Source organism: Arvicanthis niloticus, chromosome 5 (assembly GCF_011762505.2).
Source record: "Arvicanthis niloticus isolate mArvNil1 chromosome 5, mArvNil1.pat.X, whole genome shotgun sequence".
Taxonomy (NCBI): domain Eukaryota; kingdom Metazoa; phylum Chordata; class Mammalia; order Rodentia; family Muridae; genus Arvicanthis; species Arvicanthis niloticus.
This window is the reverse complement of record NC_047662.1, coordinates 37,605,517-37,633,051: the sequence shown is the minus strand read 5'-3', so window position 1 is coordinate 37,633,051 and position 27,535 is coordinate 37,605,517. Positions and strand designations below refer to the sequence as shown.

Below are 27,535 nucleotides of genomic sequence, written 5' to 3'. Positions count from 1 at the left end.
AGTAGCAGGATGGGGGTGGGAGTAGGGGTGGGTTGGGGAGTGTGCTCAGAAGGCATGAATACTGACTTCCTGGATCAGTTTCAGTGAAACAGCTCAATTTTATTTGGGGTGGAAAGGGCTGTATTGATTAGGGGAATGGTTAGGGAAGTCCACGGTAGATATACTTTACTGGCTAGGACTGAAACTTGGCAATGCTTCATTTACATAAAGAGGATTTCCAAGAACCTAGTGGACAGGTTCTTTAGGGGGGGGGGGGGAGAGAGAGAGAGAGAGAGAGAGAGAGAGAGAGAGAGAGAGAGAGAGAGAGAGAGACTAAGAGACTTGTAATCTGGTTATAGATTACTTGATTGTCCTCAGAGGTGTGGAAAGCAGGGGCAGAGCACCAGAAGCACAGAGTGAGAGCAGGGAGAGAGAGCAGTCCTAACTCCTGCCAGTCTCAAGATGAAATTTTCAGGGTTTGGGTATCTCTCAATCTTGCTCTTGCTCCAGGACAGCTCCCTGGTCCCATATCCCCACAAGGGCCCACAGTTAAGAAACTTTGGATAGTTTAGAGCATTGGTTAGAGAGGCTTGAATTTTGAAAGACCTTTGGATGTTTAAAGAAAATAATTATTTTTTTATAATGTGGGACTTTAAAAAGTTGCAGTGTTTTATATTATGATATTGCTCTTAACGTTAGACCTGGGGAATGAACAAGAAAGGAAAGGTTATGATTTAACAGTGATGTGTTTGTTTATCAAGATAACAAGGAGTCATTTGTACTTGTTAGCTTTATGTCAATTTGACACAAACTAGAGTCATTTGGAAGACAGAACCTCAATTAAAAAATGTTCCCACAAAATTGGCCTATGTGAGAACTTGTAATGTAGTTTCCTAATTAGTGATTGGCGTCAGAGGTTCTATCCTATTGTGAGTAGTGCCTACCCTGGTCAGGTGAGCCTTATAGGAGATCAAGAACTAATAAAAGCAAGATCCAGCATTTCTCCACAACTTCTGCATTAGTTCAAACCTCTAGGTTACTTTCCCGCTTGAACTCCTGATCTGATTTCCCTGGATAATGTATTACAATCTGTAAGATGAAATAAACCCTTTCTCCCCAAGCTATTTTTGGTCACAGAGTTTTATCATAGCCATAGAAATCCTAAGATGGTGATTATCTTAAGATAGTGACCTTACAAAAAGGAGTTGAGTCCAGAGAGAAGTTTATGGGCGGCTACTCATGTAGAGAGGACGATTTGAGTCTGAAGTTTCCTGAGTTCAATGCTGATACTTCATACACCAGAACAGTCTTCCCAGGTCATAACTGAGCAGTGCATTGTAGCAAGACCCAGAGGATATATCAAAGACAGGTACACCGGGAAGATCTGGAGCCCAGCAAAGTTTCTTATGTCATCTTGAACTCTTAACAACTCTTTTCTTGAGAAAAAATTCCCTCTGGCAAGGAGTTTTTACCACTGAAAACATTTTAATACTAATCTGCTACATGTATTAGACGTGAAGTAAACTGGACTATAAATTGCATAAAGCCGAAGTCCATGACTATTTGTTTTGGCCCTGTGAACCAGTTTCCATAATTTTCAGCACATAGAAGGCTCTCATTAACTTTCTGGGAAAAGGTAGAGAAGGAAAATTACAGCCTTTAGGCCATTGTCATTTTCTGCTTAGTTGATAGCTAGTCAACTCTGGACTCAGATTCAGGATCTGGTCTCAGTCTTCCCCCTCCCAGAGGTAGGAGGAGCATCTTTCAGATATATCTGAAGGATAAATAGGAGGATTCAGTATCATTGATGAACAGGCTATGATCCAGAAGCCACTGTACCATGAGTATCTCTGCACTGAGCCCCATGAGATTTCTGGAATGCATCTCTGGGTTCCTCCAAGTGGCCTCCCTGATTGGCCTGCTTCTGCTGCTCTTTAAGGCAGCACAGTACTACCTGCGCAGACAGTGGCTGCTCACAGCCCTCCACGAGTTCCCATCTCCACCCTCCCACTGGCTCTTTGGGCATTGGTTGCAGGTAGGAGGGAGTGAAACTGGGAAGGGGGGTGAGCTGGAGCTTATACAGTCTAGCTTTGAGGATAAAATCATGGAAAATTGAGGATAGAGAGAAGATGAAAATATCCTTCACAATGCACAGTATCAAGTCCTTCTGTGTGTTTTTAGGGGCACAGATTCCAAGCTCAGGTGTGCTAGTAAAGGACTCTACCCCTGATATACATAAAAGACATAGCCTATTGTTTAACAAGCATGTGGCCTCTGCACAAACCCAGCTTTGCTATCAGCTTTGTAAATCTTAAATAATAAGGAGCTCAGTTATTTACTTATTTATTTGTTAGTTTACATCTTAAAAGAAGCTCCCTTCTTAGTCTCTCTTCACAGAGTCCCTTCCTCACCTGTCCTTTCCCCTCTGAGAGGATGGGGTCCCCTGGGGTTCCCCACTTTGGCACATCAAGATTCTTCAGGATTAGGCTTATCCTGTCCCACTGAGGCCAGACAAGACAGGCCTGTAGAGGAATTTATTCCACAGTCAGGAACAGCTCTAAGGGCTGCTCCTGTTCCAGATGTTGGGGGACCCACATGGAGACTGAGCTAATGATTTGCTACATATGTGCCTGGGGCCTCCGTCCAACCCATGTTTGCTCTTGGTTGGTGGCTCAGTCTCTGAGTAGAACTCACTTCTTTGGTAGAGGCCAGTTCTGCTGTGTCTCAGCTCTGTTCCACAGTCCCTCCTTGCTCCTGTCTTGAGACTTCCTAGCCTTGCACTTCCAGGGACAACATTCTTCCTGTGTGAGTCACTCTCCACTTAGAGCACCTCTGGTATCCCAACTGTTCTCTAAGAATCAGGCTAAACTTCTAGAGGGTTCTATAATGAGTCACTCAATGTCAAGACCAGTGTCAAGCCTTGGCACAAGAATACCATTGTGGTGGAATCCTTGCCCCGTTGGAGTCACTGTCTGTGGTGAGAACAGGCAAGGAGACAGGAGGGGTCAGAGCACGAGGAGAGAACGAATTCTTCTCTCACGGTTGCACAATATTAGGAGGAATGACCAATTCACATGAAATTTCCCCAAGATTGGTCACTTAGGGCTTAAATGATAACAATGGCAGGAAAAAAAATGAGGGAGATAGTATTCGGATGTCCTTTAACCAAGGACATTGATGTTTCAGATTCCCCCCATTAAATAGGATCTGTCTCCCAGTTCTATCATGAACCCTGGATTGTGAGCTGCATGAAAGCACACCATCTACTCCAGGTACCCAGCCTCACACAGGCATAATATAGACCAGGAATGAGGGTCAGGAACAGTCTGGGAGCTAGAGGGTCATCTCAGAGCCCCTGTCCTGCTATTCCATAAGGTGGGGATTCCAGAGCTAAACCACTGTTTCCTAGGAGGCCAAATTATGGTGAGCAGAGGGCAACCCACCACATATGGGAAATATATTTGTCACAGAGAAACGGCCAAAGTCTAATAAGAAAAGTTTGATTACTCAAAATTGTTTTATTAATAACTTACAAAATAGCTCCCTTTTCCTTTATTTTTTCTTTCTTTCTTTCTTTCTTTGATATCCCTTTGCTGCCCCTCCCATTTCATCTCCCTGACAGATTAGCTCTTGATTTGAGACATAACCTATTATTTGACACAATTGTTACCATCTAAATGATACTGTTTTTGGAGCTAACAGTTGAAAGAAGTAAGGAGTAAGACTTCTCTAGTGATATTGCAGTAATACTTATGGTCAATGTAGACACTCAGTAGGTGGGTAGTTTTTATTTGTACAAATAATATCTTGGTGATACTGAATGACCTCTCAACTACTGGTAGTTTATGGAAACTGTAACCATAAATTCTAACCTCTGGCTTACTGAGGTACCTATATTTATTGCTTCTATTATTGCATAAGTTGGAAACAAGGACTCATGTGTGCACTAGATAAAAGCACTGTCACTAAGCTGGAATAGGAGTGTGTTGAGATTAGAAAAGGAAACATATTACTGTGCTAAAAAGCATCTTCCCAGGTGTTTTCAGGGTGGAGCTGAGGAACTCAGAGAGAATCTAATCTTATATCTAATAGGGCACCCACTGGACAGTCCTTATGGCAGATTAAAATACAGAGAAGTTTCAAGGATGAATGTGATCAGGGAACACAAAGCAGTGTAACTCTAGCAGGATGGTTCTCAACACTTATCATTAGAGACTAACCCACATTCCCCTGCTAGAGCACAAATCCAAATGCATTTGCTCTTTGATGGTCCCTTGTTCCTCAGAAGGAAACTGACATAGGTAAGTGCCAGCAGTTATTAGTGAATCCATCTGTGCTGTTCGTGTGCTCATCCACTGACTGCAGAAGGAGCATTTTGTTCTCTGCCAACCTCAGCTTTCTTTGAGTTTCTCATCCCTGCAACAGGTGAACCCTAAAAAGCCATCTTTAACTCCCACAACACTCAAATAAACCAGGAGGACACGGGGACTAGCCTGTCACAATCAGACCCTGACAATTTTTTTTTATGCATACCACACAGTCCTGTCCTAAAAAGGATACAGAAGTGTCCTTACAGCAAGAAAAGTAATGTTCTGACCACTGTGTGAACCTGGGTTGCCTAGGGAAAGTGGTGTTCCTGACAATTTGTGCCCTTGTCACTAGCTTCTGTGACAGGATCTGCTGCATAGTAGGGCTTTAGTCAATATGTAATGGACAGATGAAGGGATGTGCAGAAGGAAGGACTCAGCAGCCTGTGGAACCATGGCCTCTCTCCATCCCTTCTGCACCCTGGCTGCTTCCTGTCTTTGAATTTATAGGATTCCTCTGAGTCCAGCCTCTTTTCTTCTTTCACTTACTTGCTTTAGTCCAAGAGTCTATCTCTCTTGCCTCAACCATACTGAATATTCGCTCATTCACTGACTCCTCCCCTCATGTGCTTCTGTTTATGAAAATAAAGGAGGATTGCTGTGCACAATGCTGAACAGTTTACTGAGAACTCGGAGATGTCAGATTTCAGAGCTACATTTGACACCACAGAAGTAACAATGCTCAGGAGCTGTGGGAACAGAGGGGAGGGACACTGGGAAATCAGGTCTGGGTCTAATACAATCACAAGGACATAACATTTAGCATCAGAATCCTCAATCTTCAGAAAAACAAGGGAAATAGACAGTCCTTCTTCTAATGTGGCATTACATGGAGATTCAAGATTGTATTGGTTTGAATGGGTTGCAACACAAAAGAGCTACATGCTGGGCAGATATGTCTCACAGCATGAAGAAGCTCCTGGTCATGGGGATGATGGAGATGGTTTTTCCTCTGGGACCCAATGAGATTTCTATTGCAGGCCTGTCTCTTTGGCTTGTAAATGGTAATCATCTCACTATGCCACCATACACCTATCTCCGTGTTTACTGTTCTGTCATATATTCCTCTTTTCCTAAGGACAGCGACATAGTGGGTTAGGTCTATTATCAATACCTCATTTTGCTTTGGTTCCCTTTACAAAGACCTTATACCCTGATAGTGTTACATTTTGAGGTTCTACGGTTTAGCATTCGATGTATGATTTTGAGCAGAACACAGTTAAGACATGAGTCTAACAAGAATAAGTGGATACTAACTTTTGCCCTGTGGAAGCCAGCACTGGAAACCAATCAAGCAAGGCTGTAAGGGCAATTCAGAGTGAGAGCTCTTACAAGGCCCAGCATGGAGTCACATTCTTACCTTTATGCCGTGTCCTGGGCAGTCACAGTGAGGGTAGACTATGCTACACTTCCTCAAGTCAAATACTTGTCACTCTGTGAATAGATCCAGCATCACGTCAATTTATCATTCCTACTTCAAGCCTGTTGTTCAAGATGGTGTCATTTGCTTTGTTTCTCCTGGTGACAGTTCACAGAGGACCAGGAGCTGAGCTGGATGCTAAGATGTGTAGAGAAATTCCCACATGCCTGTCTCCGCTGGATATGGGGGGGTAAAGTCTTCATCCAAATCTATGACCCCGACTACATGAAAGTGATTCTGGGGAGAGCAGGTGAGAATGGATCCCACCCCAGCAGAGGAAACTCTCCTCTCATGCACATGTTCAAAATCTGATAAATGACAGAAGATTGGCCACTAAAATATGGGAAGTTTCTATTTTATTATTTCTCACTGCTCCAGCCACAGACCAGATGAAGGCCAACAATACCCACTAAATACTGAATGATTCTAACAGTTGACTATCTAGAAAATTTATTGTTTTCTTAATTATAATTAAGACTGTAATATAAATTGGGTTTGAAACATCTAATTACTGATCAACCTAGGCCATAAGACTATGCCATGACCCCCACACAGTAAAGGCCACACAATTTGGTCCTCTCTTTGATACTGAGAACCTCGTTGGTGTTCCTAACAGTTTTGACCAGTCTTGGGTGTCCATGTGCTAGGATATGAAGCCTACATTTCTGATTTCAGTTGAGAGTACCAAGAGAAAGAGAGGGACAGCTGTAGTAAGAGAGGACAGGGACTCTGAGATTCACCAAGAACCGTGGCCTCAACCACAGCTGCCTTATGTGGTGAGTGTCAGTTCCCAACCAAAACTTCCTTCTTTTTCAGATCCAAAGGCTGACTTCTATAGATTCCTGACCCCTTGGCTTGGTATGTAACTGTAAACCAGGTCTCTGGTCATGCTACAGTTATGTTTTCTGAGTGCTAACATATTCCTAATGGATCCTTTCTTTTCTTCTAAACAGTCCTTACCTTTATTATTTTAGTCTTTATGTGCATATGGGTATTTTTCCAAATGGATGTCTGTGTATCATATGCATTCTTGGTGTTTGTAGAGAGTAGAAAAGGGCATAAGATGCCAGGTACTGGAGTTACAGACAGTCTTTAGCCACCATGTGGTGCTTCAATTTAACCTGGGTCATCTGGAAGAACAGGCTGAGACTTAACCACTGAGCCACCTCCCAGTCCTTAATCTTCTTAATGTTGATGAGTACAGCCTGATGCTCTCTTCCTTCTCTGCATCTCATCTTTGTTTTTTCTAAACACTCTTGGCCCCATGTTTTTTGTGCTCCTACTACGCAGCCTTCAACTCCATTTAAAAAATGTTTTCTATTTCAAATATGCAAAAACACTATTAGATTTTGTAGAGGAGTTCCTAAAGAAAGTTATGTTTTAGATTTTCTACTCCCCTGATTCTCCCCATCCCACGCCCTCCTAGTGACCTTCCAGCCTCCCTGTGGCCTCTTTCCATTCTTATGTCCCATTGCCACATTGCCCCTCCTCTTTTCTCAGTTCCTCTTGTTCCTCTGTTTCATTTCACAGCCTATGTGAATGCTTGCCACCACGTCCAAGTGCACATACAAATGCTATAAACTGGAGTCTGCTTATGAGACCTTTCCAGCTCTAGTCACATCTGTGCTGATCCCATCAGATTTAATGACCCAATCCTGAAAACTGTTACTCTTTGCTATACCTGTTTAGGATTTTCTTCTTACTCCATCATCCTAGAACTTCCACTCTCCGCCTCTCTCAGATTATCCCAACTCTTGCCCTCTTGTCACACTAACCCCTATGTAACCAATTTTCTGCCCAGGACATGGTTTGTTCTTTTTGAATGGATATAAGTGGTTCCAGCATCGTCGGATGCTGACACCAGCGTTCCACTATGACATTCTCAAGCCTTATGTGGTGATCATGGCAGACTCTGTGCAAATGATGCTGGTGAGTTCGCTCCCTCTGACCCTCTGACCCTCTGACCCTCTGTCGCTCTGTTTTTCCCTGCCTCCTCCTTCCCCTTCCACTTGTCTTTCTCATATCTCTCTCTTTCTCTCTCTCTCTATCTGTTTCTCTCTCTCTATCTCTTTCTCTCTCTCTGACACACACACACACACACAGACACACACACACACACACACACTTGCACCCTCAGATTTTATTCTCTAAGTAAACAGTCAAAAGTCACAAATATATGGAATATCATTCTGAAGCCATTACTGTGAAAATAATTTCTTCAAAATCAGATGAGACAAAAGTGATTCTGGTGTCAGGATATGTACATAGTTTGCTCATATCCAAGCAGAGAACATTGTGCTGGATGTAAACCCACTTCCTACTTCCAAGTTGTGGCATGTGGCCTAGAACATTCATTTCCACTCAATATTAGGATGGCCTTCCCTTGCTGGTTCATCAGTGGTGGCTTCAGTGGCAGAATAGACATCCAAGAATGACACTTTATCCCTCTCAATCTTGGGATCTGCTACTGCTGTACTGAACAGTGACTAGACTATGAAATATAAGCCAGAATTTCATTCCCATGGGGAAATCTACCGCACTCTTCCTTCCCATAGAAAACATTATTTCTAACCCTCTCCACCACTGCCCCCAGTGCTTTGTTCTCATCTGACTTTGACAAATGAAGAGGAAGTGACATTAGGATGGTACCATTGGGATCACATCTGCTGTCTCATTGCCTTTCATTTCCCAAACAGGTTTTATGTTCATGTTTGAGAAATGGTCAATTTTTCAAGTCTAATTTATTCTTATGAGCACTGAGGTGACTGAGACTTTGTAAAAGCTTAAAGGTCATAACTAATTCCAAAAACTGAGATACCATCACATGATCTTGAGGGAACTATGCAATCTAATAATGGATTCTCTGGGAAATAGGCATGGCAGCACAAATACATCTTCACATTCTTCATGTGATAGGAGGTATACTTGAAGGTATGTAGAGCTGAGGATCTGGTGTGGAGAGAAGAATCTAGTGTAATTTGCATAGCACCTCTGGGGGGATGAGAAAACCATGTCACACTTCCATCACAGGACAAATGGGAGCAGATTGCTTGCCAAGATACCTCTCTAGAAATCTCTCACCATGTCTCCTTGATGATGTTGGACACCATCATGAAGTGTGCCTTCAGTTACCAGGGCAGTGTTCAATTGGACAGGTCAGTGACTACTCTGCACGTGCAGGGACCTTATTCTTTCCAACTGATATGGCTCATCAGAGAAGACAGGTCGTGCTTATAGGATGCTCATCTCCACAAAAAAGCAAGATTCTGACTCTGGGATCAGGCAAGTTCTAACTAAAAAGCAGATCCAACACTGCCCTAGTCATATACCCATTCACAGGGGGATAACACAGAATGGATGTGTACCTCCCTGCTACTTCTTCAACCTTCTTATGAGGAATCCTCAGCAAAACTCAACTTCTGTTTCCAGGACAGATATTCCTATTACCATCCTGTTTTGTATCTTCTTCCTCAGGAATTCTAAGTCCTACCTCGAGGCTGTTAGTGACCTGAGCAACCTAATGATTTTCCGGATGAAGAATGTCTTCCTCCACAATGACATTATCTATAATCTGACTTCCCGTGGCCGAAGGATCAACTCTGCCTGTCAGATCGCTCATGAACACACAGGTTTTGTTTTCTCCTTTAACAGGTTTCTCAGCTCCTTTAACAGGTTTGGCCTAAATGAACTGGCCATGACATCTCAGGTAGGCTCAATGCCTTGAGTATTCTAGGAGATTTCCATGCATTTATCCTGGGTATTTCCCAAGCACCAATATTAGTAATAGAAATGGGAGAGTGTCTGAAAGCCTGGGAGTGATTATTTCTGACACTGTTTATGCCATGATGTTTGATGCCCATTAAAGCAGCTCAAGCAGATACTGCATGAACCATGGTCCAGAGGGGAAAACTAAACATCCTATAGATGGAGTTAGACTCTCTCAACACTTGTGCCTCTATATACTTCCTGAGCTCTGTAGAGCACTTGGACTGGGACTGGGGAAGTCACAGACCTGCTGGGGTGGTTGTAGTTCTCATCCCTGTCTCTTACCTGTTTTCATGGGACAGACCGAGTTGTCAAGCTGAGGAAGGCTCAGGTACAGGACAAGGAATTAATGGAGAAGCTCAGAGGAAAGAGACATTTGGATTTCCTGGACATTCTTCTGTTCTCCAGAGTGAGTAGGTAAAGTTGAGTCCTGAGACTTTGCTCAGGATTAAACTAAGTGACAATGACTTCTCTCTCACCATGGACTCTCCAGATGGAGGATGGGAGCAGCTTGTCTGACAAAGAATTGCGTGCTGAGGTAGATTCATTTATGTTTGCGGGTCATGACACACCAGCCACTGCGCTCTCCTGGATCTTCTATGCTTTGGCCACACATCATGACCACCAGCAGAGATGCAGAGAGGAGATTCAGAGTCTTCTTGGGGATGGATCCACCATCACATGGTGAGTGGGAGCTCAATGGAAAAGGAAACGCTGCCTTCTAGTACAGGGAGTCTCTGGTTCTCTCAGGCTCAGCTTGCTCTTTGGGATGGGTTTTGTTTCAGGGATCACCTGCACCAGATGCCCTACACCACTATGTGCATCAAGGAGGCCATGAGGATCTACCCACCAATAACATATGTTAGCAGAAAGCTTAACACACCTGTCACCTTCCACGATGGACGGTCCTTACCTAAAGGTATGAGATTTTACGTTCAATGACTTGAGTGTGTTGGTGACAAGGTAGGATCAGAAGTTTATATGTGTTTCCAGAGGTCTGAAGACATTAAGTCATCGTCTTCTTATAAGTAAATCTGGGCATATATCATGGCAAAATGCTATGAATTTTTTTATTTCATTAGAATACCATTATCATTGTTCAATAACCTGTGGAATCCATACTTTCATGGTAACATGTCTCTTTATTCAGAGTTCATGATTTTTTCCCTCTGATAATATGATGGCTCATTCCTTTATTTGTTTCTCTAAATGTGGAGAGGTGTTTTGCCTGCATATTATTTCTGTGTACTACATGTTTGGAGTGCCATTGAGGGCCAGAAGAGGTTTTAGGATATTCTGAAACTTAATATATATATACTGCTATCAGCTGCCCACGGGAATGCTGAAATCTGAAACCATGTTTTCTGGAAGAGTGGCCAGTGCTTTCAATCACTGTTATTTTAAGAGTCTGTTGTCCTACATTAATCTCTGATAGCACAAAGTGACCACTTTTTCTTAGCTGTATACTCTTTTTTAAAAAAAAAATTGCTTATTTTATCTATTTACATTTTAAATGTTATCCCCTCTCCCAATTTACCCTTCATAAGCCCTCTATCCCATCCCCCATCCCCCTGCTTTTATGAGAATGCTCCCCCAACCACCCATCCACTCATGCCTCCCCACCAGTGTAGGCATTCCCCTACACTGGGGCATCGAGCCTTCACAGGACCAAGGGCCTCTCCTCACACTGATGCCAGATAAGGTCATCCTTTGCTACATATGCAGGTGGTGCCATGGGTCACTCACTGTGTACTCTTTGGTTGGTGGTTAGTCTCTGCGAACTCTGGGGTGTCTGGTTGGTTGATATTGTTGTTCTTCCTATGAGGTTGCAATCTCCTTCAGCTCCTTCAGTCCTTGTTCTAACTCCTCCATTGGGGACCCTGTGCTCAGTCCAATGGTTGGCTGCAAGCATCTGACTCTGTATTTGTCAGGCTCTAAAAGAGTCTCTCAGGAGACAGCTACATCAGTCTCCTGTCAGCAAGCACTTCTTGGCATCCACAATCGTGTCTGGGTTTGGTGTCTGTATATGGGACAGAATCCCAGGTGGGGCAATCTCTGGATGGCCTTTTCTTCAGCCTCTGCTCTATACTTTGTCTCTGTACTTCCTTTAGACAGGAGCAATTATAGGTAAAAATTTGGAGATGAGTGGGTGATCCCATGCCCTAGCCAGGGGCCTTGCCTAACCTCTGGATATGATCTCTACAGATTTTATCTACCCTTTGTTGGGCATTTCAGCTAATCTCATCCCTGTTGGGTTCTGAGAGCCTCTTGCTTTCCTGGCATCTGGGACTTGCTGGTGGCTGCCCTCAGTTCCCTATCTCCCATTGCTACAGACTTCTGTTCAAATTCCTGACCCTCTGTATATCATCCCCTTCACCTCCCATAACTGATCCTGTCTCCTTTTCTCTCCCTCCCCACCCTTTCTTTCCCCCAAGTCCCTCTCACCCTCTATCTCCTGTGAGTATTTTGTTCCCCCTTATGAGAAAGACTAAAGAATTCACACTTTGGTCTTCCTTCTTCTTGAGCTTCATATGATCTGTGAATCGGATCTTGGGTATTCCAAACTTTTGGGCTAATATCCACTTCTCAGTGAGTGAATACTATGTATGTTCTTTTGTGACTGGGTTACCTCACTCAGGATGATATTATCTAGTTCTATCCATTTGTTTGCGAATTGCATGAAGTCTTTATTTTTAATAGCTGAGTAGTACTCCATTGTGTAAATGTACCATATTTTCTGTATTCATTCCTTTGTTGAGGGACATCTGGATTGTTTCAAGCTTATAGTTATTAACATAAGGCTGCTATGAACATAGTGGAGCATGTGTCCTTGTTATATGTTGGAGCATCTTTTGGGTGTGTGCCATGGAGTGGTATAGCTGGGTCCTCAGGTAGTATTATGTCCAATTTTCTGAGGAACCACCAGACTGCTTTCCAGAGTCATTGTACCAGCTTGCAATCCCACCAACAACCAAGGAGTGTTTCTCTTTCTCCATATCCTCGCCAGCATCTGTTATCACCTGAGTTTTTGATCTAAGCCATTCTGACTGGTATGAGGTGAAATCTCAGGGTTGCTTTGATTTGCATTTCCCTGATGATTAAGGATGTTGAACATTTCTTTAGGTGCTTCTCAGCCATTCGAGTTTCCTCAGGTGAGAATTAATTGTTTAGCTCTGTTCCCCATTTCTTAATAGTGTTACTTAGTTCTCTGGAGTCTTGAATTCTTTGAATATATTGGATATTAGCCTTCTATTAGATGTAGGATTGGTAAAGATCTTTTTCCCAATCTGTTGGTTGCCATTTTGCCCTATTGACAGTGTCCTTTACCTTACAGAAGCTTTGCAATTTTATGAGAATTGAATTTTGTCAATTCTTGATCGTAGAGCATAAGCCTTTGGTGTTTGGTTCAGGAAATTTTTTACTGTATCCATGTGCTTGAGGCTCTTCCCCACATTCTCTTCTATTAGTTTCAGTGTATCTGGTTTTATGTGGAGGTCCTTGATCCACTTGGACCTGAGCTTTGTACAAGAAAATAAGAATGGATCAATTTGCATTCTTCTACATGCAGACTGCCAGTTGAACCAGCACCATTTGTTGAAAATGCTGTCTTTTTTCCACTGGATGATTTTAGCTCCTTTGTCAAAGTTCAAGTGACCATAGGTGTGTGGGTTCATTTCTGGGTCTTTGATTCTATTCCATTGGTATACTTGTCTGTTTCTGTACCAATATCATGCAGTTTTTTGTTTTTTGTTTTTTTTTTTTATCACTATTGCTCTATAGTATAACTTGAGGTCAGGAATTACTATTTCCCCAGCAGTTCTTTTATTGTTGAGAATAATTTTTTCTTTTTTTTAATCCAAAGGCTTATATATTTAGTAATGATCAATAACAAGATACCCTTAAATCAGAGGTGTAATCCAATACCCAACCTAGATATACCAACTACCTTTGATTGCTACAATCAGGCGAACATCAGCCTCCATGTTCCCTCTCTTATTCTCCATCTCTTAGCTCCTCCTCTTCCTTCCTTACTCCTCCTCTTCCTCTCTTTACGCCCCCCACCTTAGCTCCTCCTACATATCACCCTTCCAGTTAAAATAAAAAAAACTTTCTCTCAAAATACAATTAGAGCATAACTATACAATTTGTATCCGTAAGGTACAAGATAGACCTAATACCTAGTCCAGCATTTTGTTGACTAAACAGAACCTCTGTCATCTCTCCTAACTAAAAGATTTAGTTCTGAACCTGGCCCTTTTCTTGGCTTTTCAGAATGAATGTCAGCTGAAAACCATCCTCCCAAATATGTTCTCTCAAAGTAAATAGCCTGGGTTGGCTATGAGACTGTAAGTCTTCAACCCCGTCAGAAATCCAGAATGACTGAATTAACTGAAATTATGGGAAACACAAAGCATAGCTTCTAAAACTTAGCCAATTTATAGAGACCGCTGAATACCTGGACAGTCCCTATACTTCAAAATGTTGGAGCATCTGATCTTCAGCCTTCTGGCCCAGGATCATCTGACAGACCAAGTAATGCAGAATTATTAAGGGCTAATTACTCTGTCTTGGCAGATATAATCAATTGACTATTCCGCAAGTGTGTCCCTTTTCTGGACAGTAATTTGTCTTTAGATGGAGGAAAGAGGCAATTCTTGCCTAGTGGCTGTCTCACCACAACTGGAGTAACTCCAAAGATGCTCAATTTCTTCTTAGAATCCAAGACAGGGATGCTGTCAGGAGCAGACAGGTCTCTAATGAAAATGAACATTAATACAGAAATGTTTGTAACGCCAATTCTGTGGACTTCTGAAGTTTGAAAACCAACTATCTAAATAAGGCAATCTGGACTGTTGTCCATTAACTCCTCTCAGTTATTTCTAATTAAAATCTAGAAAACACCCTAACAGTGAGCTCAGAGCCATGAAATTGCTATAGGCCCTTAACTCACAAACTAATCATCTCAAATCAGCTTAAAAATGTTAAAAAACCTGGGTATATACCTTGTATTTCTAAATGAGTTATATAGGTACATGCCTATGAGAGTAACAATATCAATCTCACTTTTATATCAATAAGAAACTTCTACCAATGAAAACTTTAAATTTGAAATCAAAGTAGATTTTATACCATTTAAGAAATTATAACTTCAGCTTAATAACAATTATACAGATTTCTATCAATAGGTTATGGCTATGCAATAAATCCTAGCTATTCCTCCCTGTTCCAACAAAACCACTACTTTTCCCTAGAAAGACAGCCCAAGCCCAGGGAATAGGGGCACTGACTCTTCAGTAACTTCTTCAAGCTGATTATGGGTGTTGAGATATTAGAAGAAGGGTGGAGGGAAGGGTAAATTGATAAGCATCTGATGTCTGTGTCTTCATTGCATCCAGCTGAAATTCCAGGACATCAGAGGTTCAAGCAGGTCTGCTTAGCTTGCTTGATGAGTAGATACACCAACGCTGTGTATTCTGCAGTATACAATTCTCAAAACAAATTTTAGTATCAAGAAATTTTTTTGTTTGAATTCTGAAATCTAGTATTCTGGCAGCCTTCCTCTGTCATGTCCAATCCATATAATTCTGGAAGGCAGAAATATCTTAATCATCTCTTCTGAAAATACACAGACAAAATCATTTTTCCTAAACAGAATATCCTTGAGCCAGTAACCAGAAAAATATAACCACAAAACTGAAAATCACACCCTTCTTTTTTCCCTATTTTGCCAAGCAAGAAATGAACCTAGAATTCCTGTGGGGCCCATGTTAGACAGAACCCGAGTCTCCTGTGTGGCAATATAACTTTATATCATTTAAACATACCTGATTTACACTCTCTGTTTGGCTCTCTGCCTAGAACAGTTTTTTATTTATACCATCTATCTGTTTGGCTCTGTACTCCAGAGCAGCTTCCACGTGTACACTATAGTCTCCTCTCTAGAGTCAGTGACAATTTTCCCTAAGTTCCAAACCGCGGTCAATAATCCCCATGTTATTCTGCCAAATCTGTTTATAAATCTTTCCTAAAAGCAAATAATCCCTATATTTTAACTTTATACTTAAATCAGTTACTGTTCCACAACAGAGGCTTATTTATTTGGCTCTGACTGCAGCAACCTTCAATTTCTTTCAGCAGAGGACCTGTCTGCCAGGTCTTCTTTGTTCAAGGGCCCTGCGCTGGAGTCACGTGACTCTTATCAGTGCCAATCACTATCTCTCTCTCTCTCTCTCTCTCTCTCTCTCTCTCTCTCTGTCTCTCTCTCTCTCTCTCTCTCTCTCTCTCTCTTTCTTTCTTTCCTTCTTTCTCTCTTTCTTTCTTTTTAAAAAACAACTTTTTTTTCTTTCTTTTTAAAAAACAACTTTTACTCTCAGGTGAATAGACTTAAATTTCTAGTGAATTCATGCCAGAAATTGGGAGGCACTTTGTTGTAGTAATTATTTAAAAATGGCTGCTGGTCAGGCCAACTGGCTAAGCTGCAGTGGCTCTGCCTAGCTCAACCACGTGGCCAGAGGCCACGTGTGCATAATAGCTAGTGTATTCTGCAGTATACAATTCTCAAAACAAATTTTAGTATCAAGAAATTTAGTATCAAGAAACGGCCAGCCAGAGACACCAGCCCTGCCACCCATAAGACCCCAGTGTGGGAGATGGCCCTGCCAATCTTCTATGCTGTCTCTGCAAGGCTGGGCATTGCCCAGACCATCCCGACAACCACACGGGCTCAGTACAGATGAGATTCTAATGCTTAGATTATTCAAAGGTTTATATATTTAGTAATGATCAATAACAAGATACCCTTACAATCAGAGGTGTAACCCAATACCCAACCTAGATATACCAACTACCTTTGACTGCTACAGTCAAGTGAACATCAGCCTCCATGTTGTTTGCCTCTCTCGTTCTTCTGTCTTTCGAGAATAGTTTTTTCTATCTTAGGTTTTTTGTTATTCCAAATGAATCTGAAAATTGTCCTTTCTACCTCTATGAAGAATTGAATTGAAATTTTGATGGGGATTGCACTGAATCTGTAGATTGCTTTCGGCAAGGTGGCCATTTTTACAATCCTGCCAATCCACGAGTATGGGAGATCTTTTCATCTTCAGAGATCTTCATTGATTTCTTTCTTCAGATACTTAAAGTTCTTGTCACACAAATCTTTCACTTGCTTGGCTAGAGTTACACCAATGTATTCTATATTATTTCTGATTATTGTGAAGGGTGTCCTTTCCATAATTTCTTTCCTAGCCTGTTTATTTTTAGAGTAGAGGAAGGCTACTGATTTGTTTGAGTTAATTTTATATCTAGCCACTTTGCTGAAACTGTTTATCAGCTGTAGGAGTTCTCTTGTGGAATTTTTGGGTCACTTAAGTATACTATCATATGATCTGCAAATAGTGGTATTTTGACTTCTTTCAAATTTGTATCCCTTTGACCTCCTTATGTTGTCTAATTACTCTGGCTAGAACTTCAAGTATTCAATATATTGAATAGGTAGGGAGAGAGTGGGCAACCTTGTTTACACCCTGATTTTATGGGAATTACTTGAAGATTCTCTCCATTTAGTTTGATGTTGGCTACTGGTTTGCTGTATATTGCTTTTCCTATGTTTAGGAATGGGCTTTGAATATCCTGATCTTTCTAAGACTTTTACCAGGAAGTGGTGTTGAATTTTGTCAAATGCTTTCTCAGCATCTAATGATATTATCATGTGGTTTTTTTTCCTTTGAGTTTGCTTATATAGTGGATTGTGTTAATGGATTTCTGTACATTGAACCACCCCCTACTTGGTCATGATGGATGATATTTTTTATGTGTTCTTGGATTTGGTTTGTAAGAATTTTATTGAGTATTTTTGTATTGATACTCCTAAGGGAAATTGGTCTGAAGTTCTCTTTTTCTGTTGGGTATTTGTATGGTTTATGTATGAGCGTAAGTGTGGCTTCATAGAACAAATTGGGTAGTGTTCCTTCTGTTTATATTTTGTGGAATAGTTTGAAGAGTATTGGTATTAGGTCTTCTTTGAAGTCTGATAGAACTCTGCACTAAACCCTGGGCTTTTCTGGATTGGGAGACTTTTGATGAGTGCTTCTATTTCTTTAAGGGTTATAGGACTATGTAGATAGTTTGTCTGATTCTGATTTAACTTTGGTACCTGGTATTTGTCTAGAAAATTGTCCATTTCATCCAGATTTTCCAGTTTTATTGATTATAGCCCTTTGTAGTAGGATCTGATCATTATTCAAGTTTCCTCAGCTTCAGTTGTTATGTCTCTCTTTTCATTTCTGATTTTGTTAATTTGGATACAGTCTCTGTGCCCTCTTGTTAGTCTGGCTAAGCATTTATGTATCTTGTTGATTTTCTCAAAGAACCAGCTCCTGGTTTTGTTGATCTTTTTATAGTTCTTTTTGTTTCTACTTGGTTGATTTCAGCCCTGAGTTTGATTATTTCCTGCTGTCTATACCTCTTGTTTGTATTTGCTTCTTTTTGTTCTAGAGCTTTCAGGTGTGCTGTTAAACTGCTAGTGTATGCTCTCTCCAGTTTCTTTTTGTAGGCACTTAGAGCTATGAGTTTTCCTCTTAGCACTGCTTTCATTGTGTCCTATAAGTTTGGGTATGTTGTGCCTACATTTCATTAGATTTTAAAAGGTCTTTAATTTCTTTATGTCTTCCTTGACTAAGTAATAAATTGAGCAGGGCATTTTCAGCTTCCATGTGTATGTGGGCTTTCTGTTCTTTTGTTGTTGTTGTTGTAGATTAGCCTCACCCCATGGTGATCTGATAGGATGCATGGGATTATTTCAATCATCATGCATCTGTTAGACTTGTTTTGTGACCAATTATATGGTCAATTTTGGAGAAGGTACCATGAGGTGTTGAGAAGAACGCATATTTTTGTTTGTTTGTTTTAAGATGAAATGTTCTATAGATATCTGTTAAATCCATTTGGTCCATAGCTTCTATTAGTTTCATTGTGTCTCTGTTTAGTTTCTGTTTCCATGATCTGTCCATTGCTGAGAGTGGGGTGTTGAAGTCCCCCACTATTATTGTGTGGGGTGCAATGTGTGCTTTGAGCTTTAGTAGAGTTTCTTTTATGTATGTGAATGCCCTTGCATTTGGGGCATAGATGTTCAGAATTGAGAGTTCTTCTTGGTACATTTTTCTTTTGATGAGTATGTAGTGTCCTTCCTTATCTTTTTTTGATAACTTTTGGTTGAAAGTCATTTTATTCGATATTACAATGGCTACTCCAGCTTGTTTCTTGGGACCATTTGCTTGGAAAATTGTTTTCCAGCCTTTTACTCTGAGGTAGTGTCTGTCTTTGTCACTGAGGTGTGTTTCATGTATGCAGCAAAATTCTGAGACCTATTTACATATCCAGTTTGTTAGTCTATGTCTTTTTATTGGGGAATTGAGTCCATTGATGTTAAGAAATATTAAGGAAAAATGATTGTTGCTTCCTGTTATTTTTGTTATTAGAGGTGAAATTATGTTTGTGTAGCTACCTTCTTTTGGGTTTGTTGGAAGAGGATTACTTTCTTGCTTTTTCTAGGTTGTAGTTTCCCTCCTTGTGTTGGGGTTTTCCATTTATTATCCTTTGTAGAGCTGGATTTGTGGAAAGATATTGTGTAAACTTGGTTTTGTCATGGAATATCTTGGTTTCTCCATCTATAGTGATTGAGAGTTTTGCTGGGTATAGTAGTCTGGGCTGGCATTTGTGTTCTCTTAGGGTCTATATGATATCAGTCCAGGATATTCTGGCTTTTATAGTTTCTGGTGAGACGTCTGGAGTAAATCTGATAGGTCTGCCTTTATATGTTACTTAACCTTTTTCCCTTACTGCTTTTAATAATTTTTCTTTGTTTTGTGCATTTGATGTTTTGATTATCATGTGACTGGAGGAATTTCTTTTCTGGTCTAAACTATTTGGAGTTCTGTAGGCTTCTTGTATGTACATGGGCATCTCTTTCTTTTGGTTAGGGAAGTTTTCTTCTATAATTTTGTTGAAGATATGTACTGGCTCTTTAAGTTGGAAATCTTCACTCCCATCTATACCTATTATCCTTAAATTTGGCCTTCTCATTGTGTCCTTTATTTCTTGGATGCTTTTGCTTAGGAGCTTTTTGCATTTTGCATTTTTTTTGACAATTGTGTCAATATTTTCCATGGTATCTTCCGCACATGAGATTCTCCCTTCCATCTCTTGTATTCTGTTGTTGATGCTTGCATCTATGGCTCCTGATCTCTTTCCTAGGTTTTCTATCTCCAGGATTGTCTCCCTTTGTAATGTCTTTATTGTTTCTATTTCCATTTTTAGATCCTGGATGGGTTTGTTCAATTCCTTCACCTGCTTGGTTGTGTTTTCCTGTAATTCTTTAAGTAATTTTTTGTGTTTTCTTTTTAATGGCTTCTACCTGCTTACCTGTGTTCTTCTGTGTTTCTTTAAGGGAGGTTTTTTTTTTTTTTTTTTTTTTTTATGTCCTTCTTAAAGTCCTCTATCATCATCATGAAAAGTGATTTTAAATCTGAATCCTGCTTTTCTGGTGTGATGAGGTGTCCAGGATTTGCTATGGTGAAAGAACTGGGTTCTGATGATGCCAGGTAGCCTTGGTTTCTGTTGCTTATGTTCTTGAGCTTGCCTTTCACCATCTGGTTATCTCTAGTGCTACCTGCACTCACTGTCTCTGCCTGGAGCCTGTCTCTCCTGTTATTTTGCTTGTGTCAGAATTCCTCAGAATCCAGCTTTCTCTGTGATCCTGTGATCCCGTGATCCTGAGGTCTTGGGTGGAAGAGCTCCTGGGACTCAGGCTGCCTCTGGGATCTGAAATTCTATGATCATGACGTTTTAGAGCTCCTGAGGTTCCAGCTTCCTCAACTGCTCTGAGTGCATGGGATTCTCCTCTGCTCTGAGTACAGTGGTTCCTTTGGGATGGGTCAGGGTATGGTGTCTTCAGGGGAGCAGACCAGCTAGGATTCTGGCCCAGCAAAAAGGACCAAGTGAGCGGCTGAAGGGGAGTGGTATTCTGGAGGCTGGGGTTTGGGTGAGTGATGGGTCCTGAGTGTCCCAGGCTCCCAGCTGCAGCTCTGGCACTTAGGGTTATGGGGGAGGGTTCTTACCCACTGCTCTGAGTACTGTGGTTCCTCTAAGATGGATCAGGATGTGGTTTTCACGAATGCAGACCAGCTAGTAGTCTGCCCCAGCAAAAAGAACCAAGCGAAGAGCTCTGTAGGCTTCTTGCATGTTCGTGGGCATCTCTTTCTTTAGGTTAGGAAAGTTTTCCTCTATAATTTTGTTGAATATATTTACTTACTGGTCCTTTAACTTGGAATCTTCACTCTCTTCTACACCTATTATCCTCATTTGGTCTTCTCATTGTGTCCTGGATTTCCTGGATGTTTTGGGTTAGGAGCTTTTTGCATTTTGCATTTTCTTTGACTGTTGTGTCAATGTTTTCTATGGTATCTTCTGCACCTGAGATTCTCTTTTCTATCTCTTGTATTCTCTTGGTGATGCTTTTATTAATAACTCCTGTTCTCTCTCCTAGGTTTTCAATCTCCAGGATTGTCTCTCTTTGTGATGTCTTTATTGTTTCTAGTTCCAATTTTAGATCCTGGATGGGTTTGTTCAATTTCTTCATCTGTTTGGTTGTGTTTTCCTGTAATTCTATAAGTAATTTTTGTGTTTCCTTTTTAATGGCTTCTACCTGGTTACCTGTGTTCTTCTGTATTTCTTTAAGGGAGTTATTTATGTTTTTCTTAAAGTCCTCTATAATTCTCATGAGATGTGATTTTAAATCAGAATTTTGCATTTTTGGTGTGTTGGGGTCTCCAGGACTTGCTGCAGTGGGAGAACTGACTTTGGATGATGACAAGTAGCCTTGGTTTTTTTTTTTTTTTTTTTTCCTTGTGTTTGCATCTTGCCATCTGGTTATCTCTGTTATTAGTTGGTCTTGCTGTTTCTGACTGGAGCCTGTCCCTTCTGTGAGCCTGTGAGCCTGTGAGCCTGTGAGCCTGTGAGCCTGTGATCTTAGGTGTGTCAGCACTCCTGGGAGACCAGTTCTCTTCGGGTGGCATTTGGGTGTAGAGAGCTATGTCACAGGGTTTGCTCCAGGGTGCTGATGGAAACCAGCATGATCCTGTCCCTGGCTGCTCAGCCGTTCCTGTGCCCTGTGGTCTCCTGGCTGGTTCCTCTTTAGCCAATTATTGGAGGAAAAGTGTTGGTCTCACCTGTGAACTTAGTTGTGTCAGCACTCCTGGGAAACCAGCTTTCTCTGGGCTGGATTTGAGTATGGAGAGCTGTGCTGCAAGGTTATCTCAGGGGTGCACATGGAGACTGGAAGAATCCTTTCCTCACTGTATACTCTTAAAAGCATTCTTCATACTGGGTTGAATGTGTGGTCTGCTTCTGTTGTGAAGTATTTTTAAAAAATATTCATTTACACAGTAATGACTGAACCCCCAGGATCGTTGCTGTGTGGGTTTTACACCCGTAATAATGGAAGTGAATTCATGACTAGAGTTATAAAAGTCTCACTTCCTGAAAGCAAAGGATGGAGAAATGAGGTAGACTTGACTGTGATGTGGTTCTTTAGATAGGTTACAGCAAGGGAGGAGATCAGAAAGTTCTGTGTCATGAATTGTATTTGCTCTGGTCTGAGGTATCCTCTGACTGTTGATAGAGAGCACAGTTAATGTTTTATGTTCTCTAGTCCATGGAAGGCGTTTGACAAACATGAGTGGTCACTAAAAGTGACTTCACAATGGGTCTCCAATGCTTTCCTACATTTTATTCCACAGTCATCATCACCTGCTCTTCACCTTCCCAGCAAGATCATGCTGGCCAACGTTAGGATCCATGGAACCGGGTCTTTCATGTATACAAGGACCCTACTGTCCACCAGACCAGACATTCATTCCATGATTTTCTCTCTCCCCCACCTGCCCCACAGGTATCACAGTTCTGCTCCACTTTTATGCCCTTCACCACAACCCAAAAGTGTGGCCAAATCCAGAGGTAGGCATTGCTGGACAGAGGGAAACATACCTCAATTCCAGTGCCTCTTCCCGGTCTCTCCTGAGGATTCTGTCCCTCATAGGTTAAGACCAGTGGTGTGACCATTGCCTGTTATGTCCTTGGTATTCTCTCTGCAGGTGTTTGATCCTTCCCGATTTTCAATGGATTCTGCCCAACATAGCCATGCTTTCCTGCCCTTCTCAGGAGGATCAAGGTAAAGCATTCCGTGTAGGTAATAGGGTAGAGGTGAATTATACCTGATGTATGTGATCTATGTTCATATGTACCAGTTAGGCATGCTTTTGTTTGCTGGTGTTTAGAAGAGAAGCTTGTTTTGGGTGTGTCAGTGTGTGCAAAAGAAAGGTGACATTTCAGAGCACCCAGTGGAAATGTTAATCAAGTAACCTTCTTGACAGCCAGTCAGTTTCAGTGTCAGTGGATTTTCCTACCTCCATATATTCTGCTATGCCCTTCCCCATTAGAGGCAGAGTGATGTGAACTTAATTTAATTCCAGGATTCTTCTCTCCATATGTTCTTAAACCAGCCCAGCACTCTTTCTGAGTAGTTCTCTAATGCTGGAATACTGCAGCAAATGGTTAATTTGCCAAGATTTGCTTTTCAGATGTTTGCCATGTGCAGCTGTTGAGTATAATGATTGAAAAGCCACCCTGGTGCTTCTAGGAAAGTCTTTCACCAATGTGCATCATGTCCATGTCGGCACTCTCTTGAACATAAACTTCAACTATATGTTAATAATGCACCATTTACAAAGTTTCTGGTTATCAAAACTTGACAAGGAAAAATGTGATCTTTATATGTTGAAATTTCTCTTAGAAATTATATACTCTATGTACAAATACATGCCATGTACACACACACACGCACAATACACACACATACACACACACACACACACACACACGTGAGGTGAAAGTAAACTGAGTATGAGGAGAAAAAATATTTTGAACCAAAGCACAGCATTTGACATGTTTTGGGGAAGGGGTAGTTTGAAATTCTGCTGAAGGAGTCAAAGCAACTACTGAATAGTTCATTATAGCACAAAGAGTTCCATGTGGCATACAAATCTCAAAGAAACTTAAAAATATTAGTAGAAGGTAGGATCATTTCAATGATGATGTGAATTCTTAAACTTCTGGATCAACCTTCCCAGAATAAGCTTTAAACAAATTACACCTAGAGAATGCTTCCTGGTTTCATGCCAGGGGGCAGGTACTCCCTTCCAGCTACTGGTGGAAACTAGGTTGCTAAGAAAGTAAAATACACACAGATCATTTCACAGATAAAAGTAAAAATCACTTTTATTCCATTCTCACTTGATTTATTCTTCTGCTTAATGCAAACATGATAGACTAATTGCTTTGCCCACTATGCCAAGTTCTGTCCTGTAGCTGACCTTAGCTATTTTATAGGGTTTTTTTTTTTTTTACTTTCACTCTTCTCTTTCCTTTTTCTACCCTTTCAACCCCTGAAGACGACATAAAAGAGAGAAAGGGGGATAGAGAGTAAAGGGAAGAGATCCCTGAATGAAGTCAGGGATCATAAAGGGGAAACCTAATCATTAGACTATTTCCTGCTGATTAGGGGCATCCAGTTCCCAAGAGTGCCCTAAGAGTGGGACCCAGAGAAATGGCTCCTCCCCTGACTCAAGGAGACCACATTTATGTTACACAGAATCAGACACTGACACTTGATGCACACACGTCAATCCCTCAATCTCTCACACCTCTGTAGCTCATTGAACAGTTGGTGGAAACATGGTCATTCTTAACACTGTCCTACACCCTCAGTCCTGTGCCCTTGAGTAAAGGATGTATGGTCTATTGGATGTCTGAGTTGAGAGAGAGAGAGAGAGAGAGAGAGAGAGAGAGAGAGAGAGAGAGAGAGAGCTGGTAGATCATGAAGGCCATTGTCTAAGCCTTTAGAAAATGCAGGCAGAGGGTGAGAGAGGCTGTCTCAGCAAACTCAATAACATGATCTAATATAGAAAGTAGAGCTGATAAGAGGTAGGAAGAGGTACCCAGAGAGCACAGGCCACACACTCCTGGCTTCTTCCACATTGTTCTAACTGAAGGAAGGCATGAAGGGTCACTAAGAAGGCTCCCCTTTAAGGATACCAGTAAAGTTTGGGAGAAAATGATTAAGTTTGCAAGAAGGGACATTAGAAATGACAGGTGGTGTTGGGCTAGAGGAAGAGTTGAGTCTTTACAGATAGTGGAGACAGATGGTGAGGCAGCTTGAAGATCTCCAGACTGGTGTTTTCTCTGGCTCCCCTCTGGTGCGTGTCAATCCTTTGCCTTTATATCACATTACCCCTTGGAAGTGTTTTCTGCCTCTTCCTTGGTAGCTCTGACCACTGATGTTACTGGAGGAACCTAAAACTCTCAGTGGAAGAAGTGAACTTATCTGATCACTGAGTGCATGATGCTGAATGTTGTTAGACTGTCCCCTAGAGTGCTTACCCTGTCCTAACAGAAGTCACTGCTCTGAAATTGGAACTGGGTCAGACTTAGTCCTGGGGGACAGGGAGGCCTTGTCAAAACACAGGAGCAGAGATGGATGTGTGGATGAGGAGAAGGCAGTCTTAGTGAGGGAACAATCCCTGCCAGCTCTGCACAGAACAGAGACCATTTTGTTGTTGCTGGTGCTTTGTTTTTGGTTTTGTGGGGTTTTTTAGTTTCTGTTTTTATTGTTTTTTTCTTACACAGGAACTGCATTGGGAAGCAACTTGCCATGAATGCACTGAAGGTGGCCGTGGCCCTGACTTTGCTCCGATTTGAGCTGCTGCCAGATCCCACCAGGGTCCCCATCCCTACTCAACAACTCAGTTTAAAGTCCAAGAATGGGATCCACCTGCATCTCAGGAAGCTCCAGTAGTCCTACTGGGCACAATGACAGGGTCTGAGTACCTGCTGCCTGCCATCCTATCTTCCTGTCACTGCTCCTGAGACCTGTCTGACTTCTGCTTCCTGCTTCTATTAGCCCACCTGCCTCTCTCCCTGCCTGTCTGCTGTGGAGTCACCAGGCCTCCTGTTTCTCTGCCTTTTTCTCTGTCACATTTTTCTCAGCTCCCCAACAGTTTGTCTGTCTGTGAGTCCAAACGATGACCTGCCTGCCCCTCTACCTGACTTTCCCTTCTTATTTGCCTCTGCCTTGTTTCAACTTCTTTCTTTGAGCTCTTGAACTAACTCACTTCTATGGCTTAAAGAACACAGATTATAGTTACACTTCTGTGGGGCAGCTGTGACAGATGCTCTCCCTGAGTGAGAACCAAGCCTCACACAAGCTCTCAGGGAGAATCCCTTTCTCTAATCTTTCAGCTCTGGAAGCCACCTCAAGGTGTCCAGTGAGTGATAAATCCCACCGTGATTATCAAGAGCCACCTCTTAGAACTGACGTAAGCCAACTGTGGACATCATCCGCAGCTAAAACATCTTCAACAGCATAAACGACTATGTTAATGAAAGACCAATTATATCAGCCCAGACATTCTGAACTTCAAAGTCAAAGTAACATTCTATGCTTCCTCTAGTTGGCAAGTATCGTCATCCCCCTGAACCTACTTAAATAAAATTAAGTAAAAATTAAAGTATTTTTCATTACAATTTTTATTTTAAAAATTAAAAAATGAAAATAAAATAAAACTTAGTTTAAATAAAATTAAGATTTTTTTCTTGTGTTCCCAAGCCACTCAAAGACAACATTCTTTAGAAAGATAAGAAAGATATGTTTCTTCCTACTGTACTGAGTAGTATTGAAAATTCATGGCTAACACTTACACCAGAAAAGATGTAAATTTGACAGGTTAACTCTTCTTCATATTTTTTGACTTTTACACTAATATAATCTAAGTGAATTCAATAGTATAAAGGGAAAATCAAATGTTGTCATGCACAAAGATGCATAGCTCAAAATAAGATGTCTCCATCCAATTGCTTCCCTTAGAGGTCAGGGAACCCAGAAGAACAGGAGGCAGAAGGAGTTGGAGAGATAGGGGATGGAAGACACCAGGAGAATAAAGTGCTCTAAAACAAATGAGTAAACTCATATGAACTCAGAGAGACTGTAGCAGCAGTCACAGGGCCTACATGCGTCTGAACTGCGTCCTTTGCATAGATAATATAGCTTTCAATTTAGAAATTTTATGGGGCTCTTCAATGTAAGCAAGTGGGTCTATGATTCTTAGTTTCTTTTGGGACTTTTATTTTTCTGTTGGCATTGTTAGTCTGACTTTGATTTTATGGTTCTCATTTTATGTTACATTTTAATTTCTTCCAAAAGAAAAACAGGAAAAGAAAAAAGGATAGTACAGGAGAAGCCAAGTCTGTTGTCCAACTTTGCTGCCATCTTGGTCCAGATTCATCACTTTGAATCAGTCTACCTCAACATCTACTCCATCTACAAGCTGCTGGGGCATGTGGAGGAGTGATCCTGTAGGACCAGGTTTCCTCACTGAATAGGCCCAGTCTTAGGTTCCTTGGCTGGGGCCCAGTTTGGAGCTGCTGCAGCTGCACCCTGGGCTGCTTGCCTTGCTGGGACATGGAGGGAGGGTGCACAGTGGTGCTTCTGCAAGTTACAAGCACAAAGGTAGAGCCAAGTGAGCCTCGGGGAGGCCAACTTGCTGGGTGGGGAAGTGTGCAGCAGCCTGAAACTTTCCCAGAACCTATCCCTAGAGGCCCTGCCTAACTGGGAGACTCTGGGCAACAACAGAATATCAAAAAAAAAAAAAAAAAAAAATGAGGAGCTGCTTCTTTTCCCAGCTCCAAGCACCCGGAATAATGACTCAATCTCAAAATATATACACAAATACCAAGGTCATATAACTAGGCTTATTCCCTGACTACCTAATCATTTAAAATAGCCCATTTATACTATTTTACATTCTACCACATTGTTGGTTGGTTACCTCTGCTCAGTTACTATGTGTCTGCCTTTCTCACCTTGCTCTATCTCTTCCCATGCCTTGCTCTA

The 27,535-nt window shown here is 41.5% G+C and overlaps 1 protein-coding gene across 1 annotated transcript; it reads left to right on the top strand.

Annotated features, from left to right (window-relative positions):
• Window positions 1-1,819: 1,819 nt before the first annotated feature.
• LOC117708417 (cytochrome P450 4A12B-like) lies at window positions 1,820-26,115 on the top strand. The gene is made up of 12 exons (XM_034502027.2): window positions 1,820-2,014; window positions 5,875-6,016; window positions 6,583-6,624; window positions 7,568-7,695; window positions 8,797-8,921; window positions 9,241-9,395; window positions 9,834-9,940; window positions 10,025-10,215; window positions 10,317-10,450; window positions 22,481-22,545; window positions 22,683-22,759; window positions 25,273-26,115. Exons 1-12 carry the CDS (start codon window positions 1,820-1,822, stop codon window positions 25,439-25,441), a joined length of 1,530 nt encoding a protein of 509 aa, XP_034357918.1. The 3' UTR covers window positions 25,442-26,115.
• The last annotated feature ends 1,420 nt before the right edge of the window (window positions 26,116-27,535 follow it).

What these genes read in the sequence shown, in the direction of transcription:
- LOC117708417 (XM_034502027.2), top strand. Translation starts at nt 1,820, where the DNA reads ATGAGTATCTCTGCACTGAGCCCCATGAGATTTCTGGAATGCATCTCT. An exon ending in ATTCCTGACCCCTTGGCTTG is followed by an intron (nt 6,625 to 7,567) that starts GTATGTAACTGT and finishes TTTTCTGCCCAG; the next exon opens with GACATGGTTTGTTCTTTTTG. An exon ending in GATGGATCCACCATCACATG is followed by an intron (nt 10,216 to 10,316) that starts GTGAGTGGGAGC and finishes GTTTTGTTTCAG; the next exon opens with GGATCACCTGCACCAGATGC.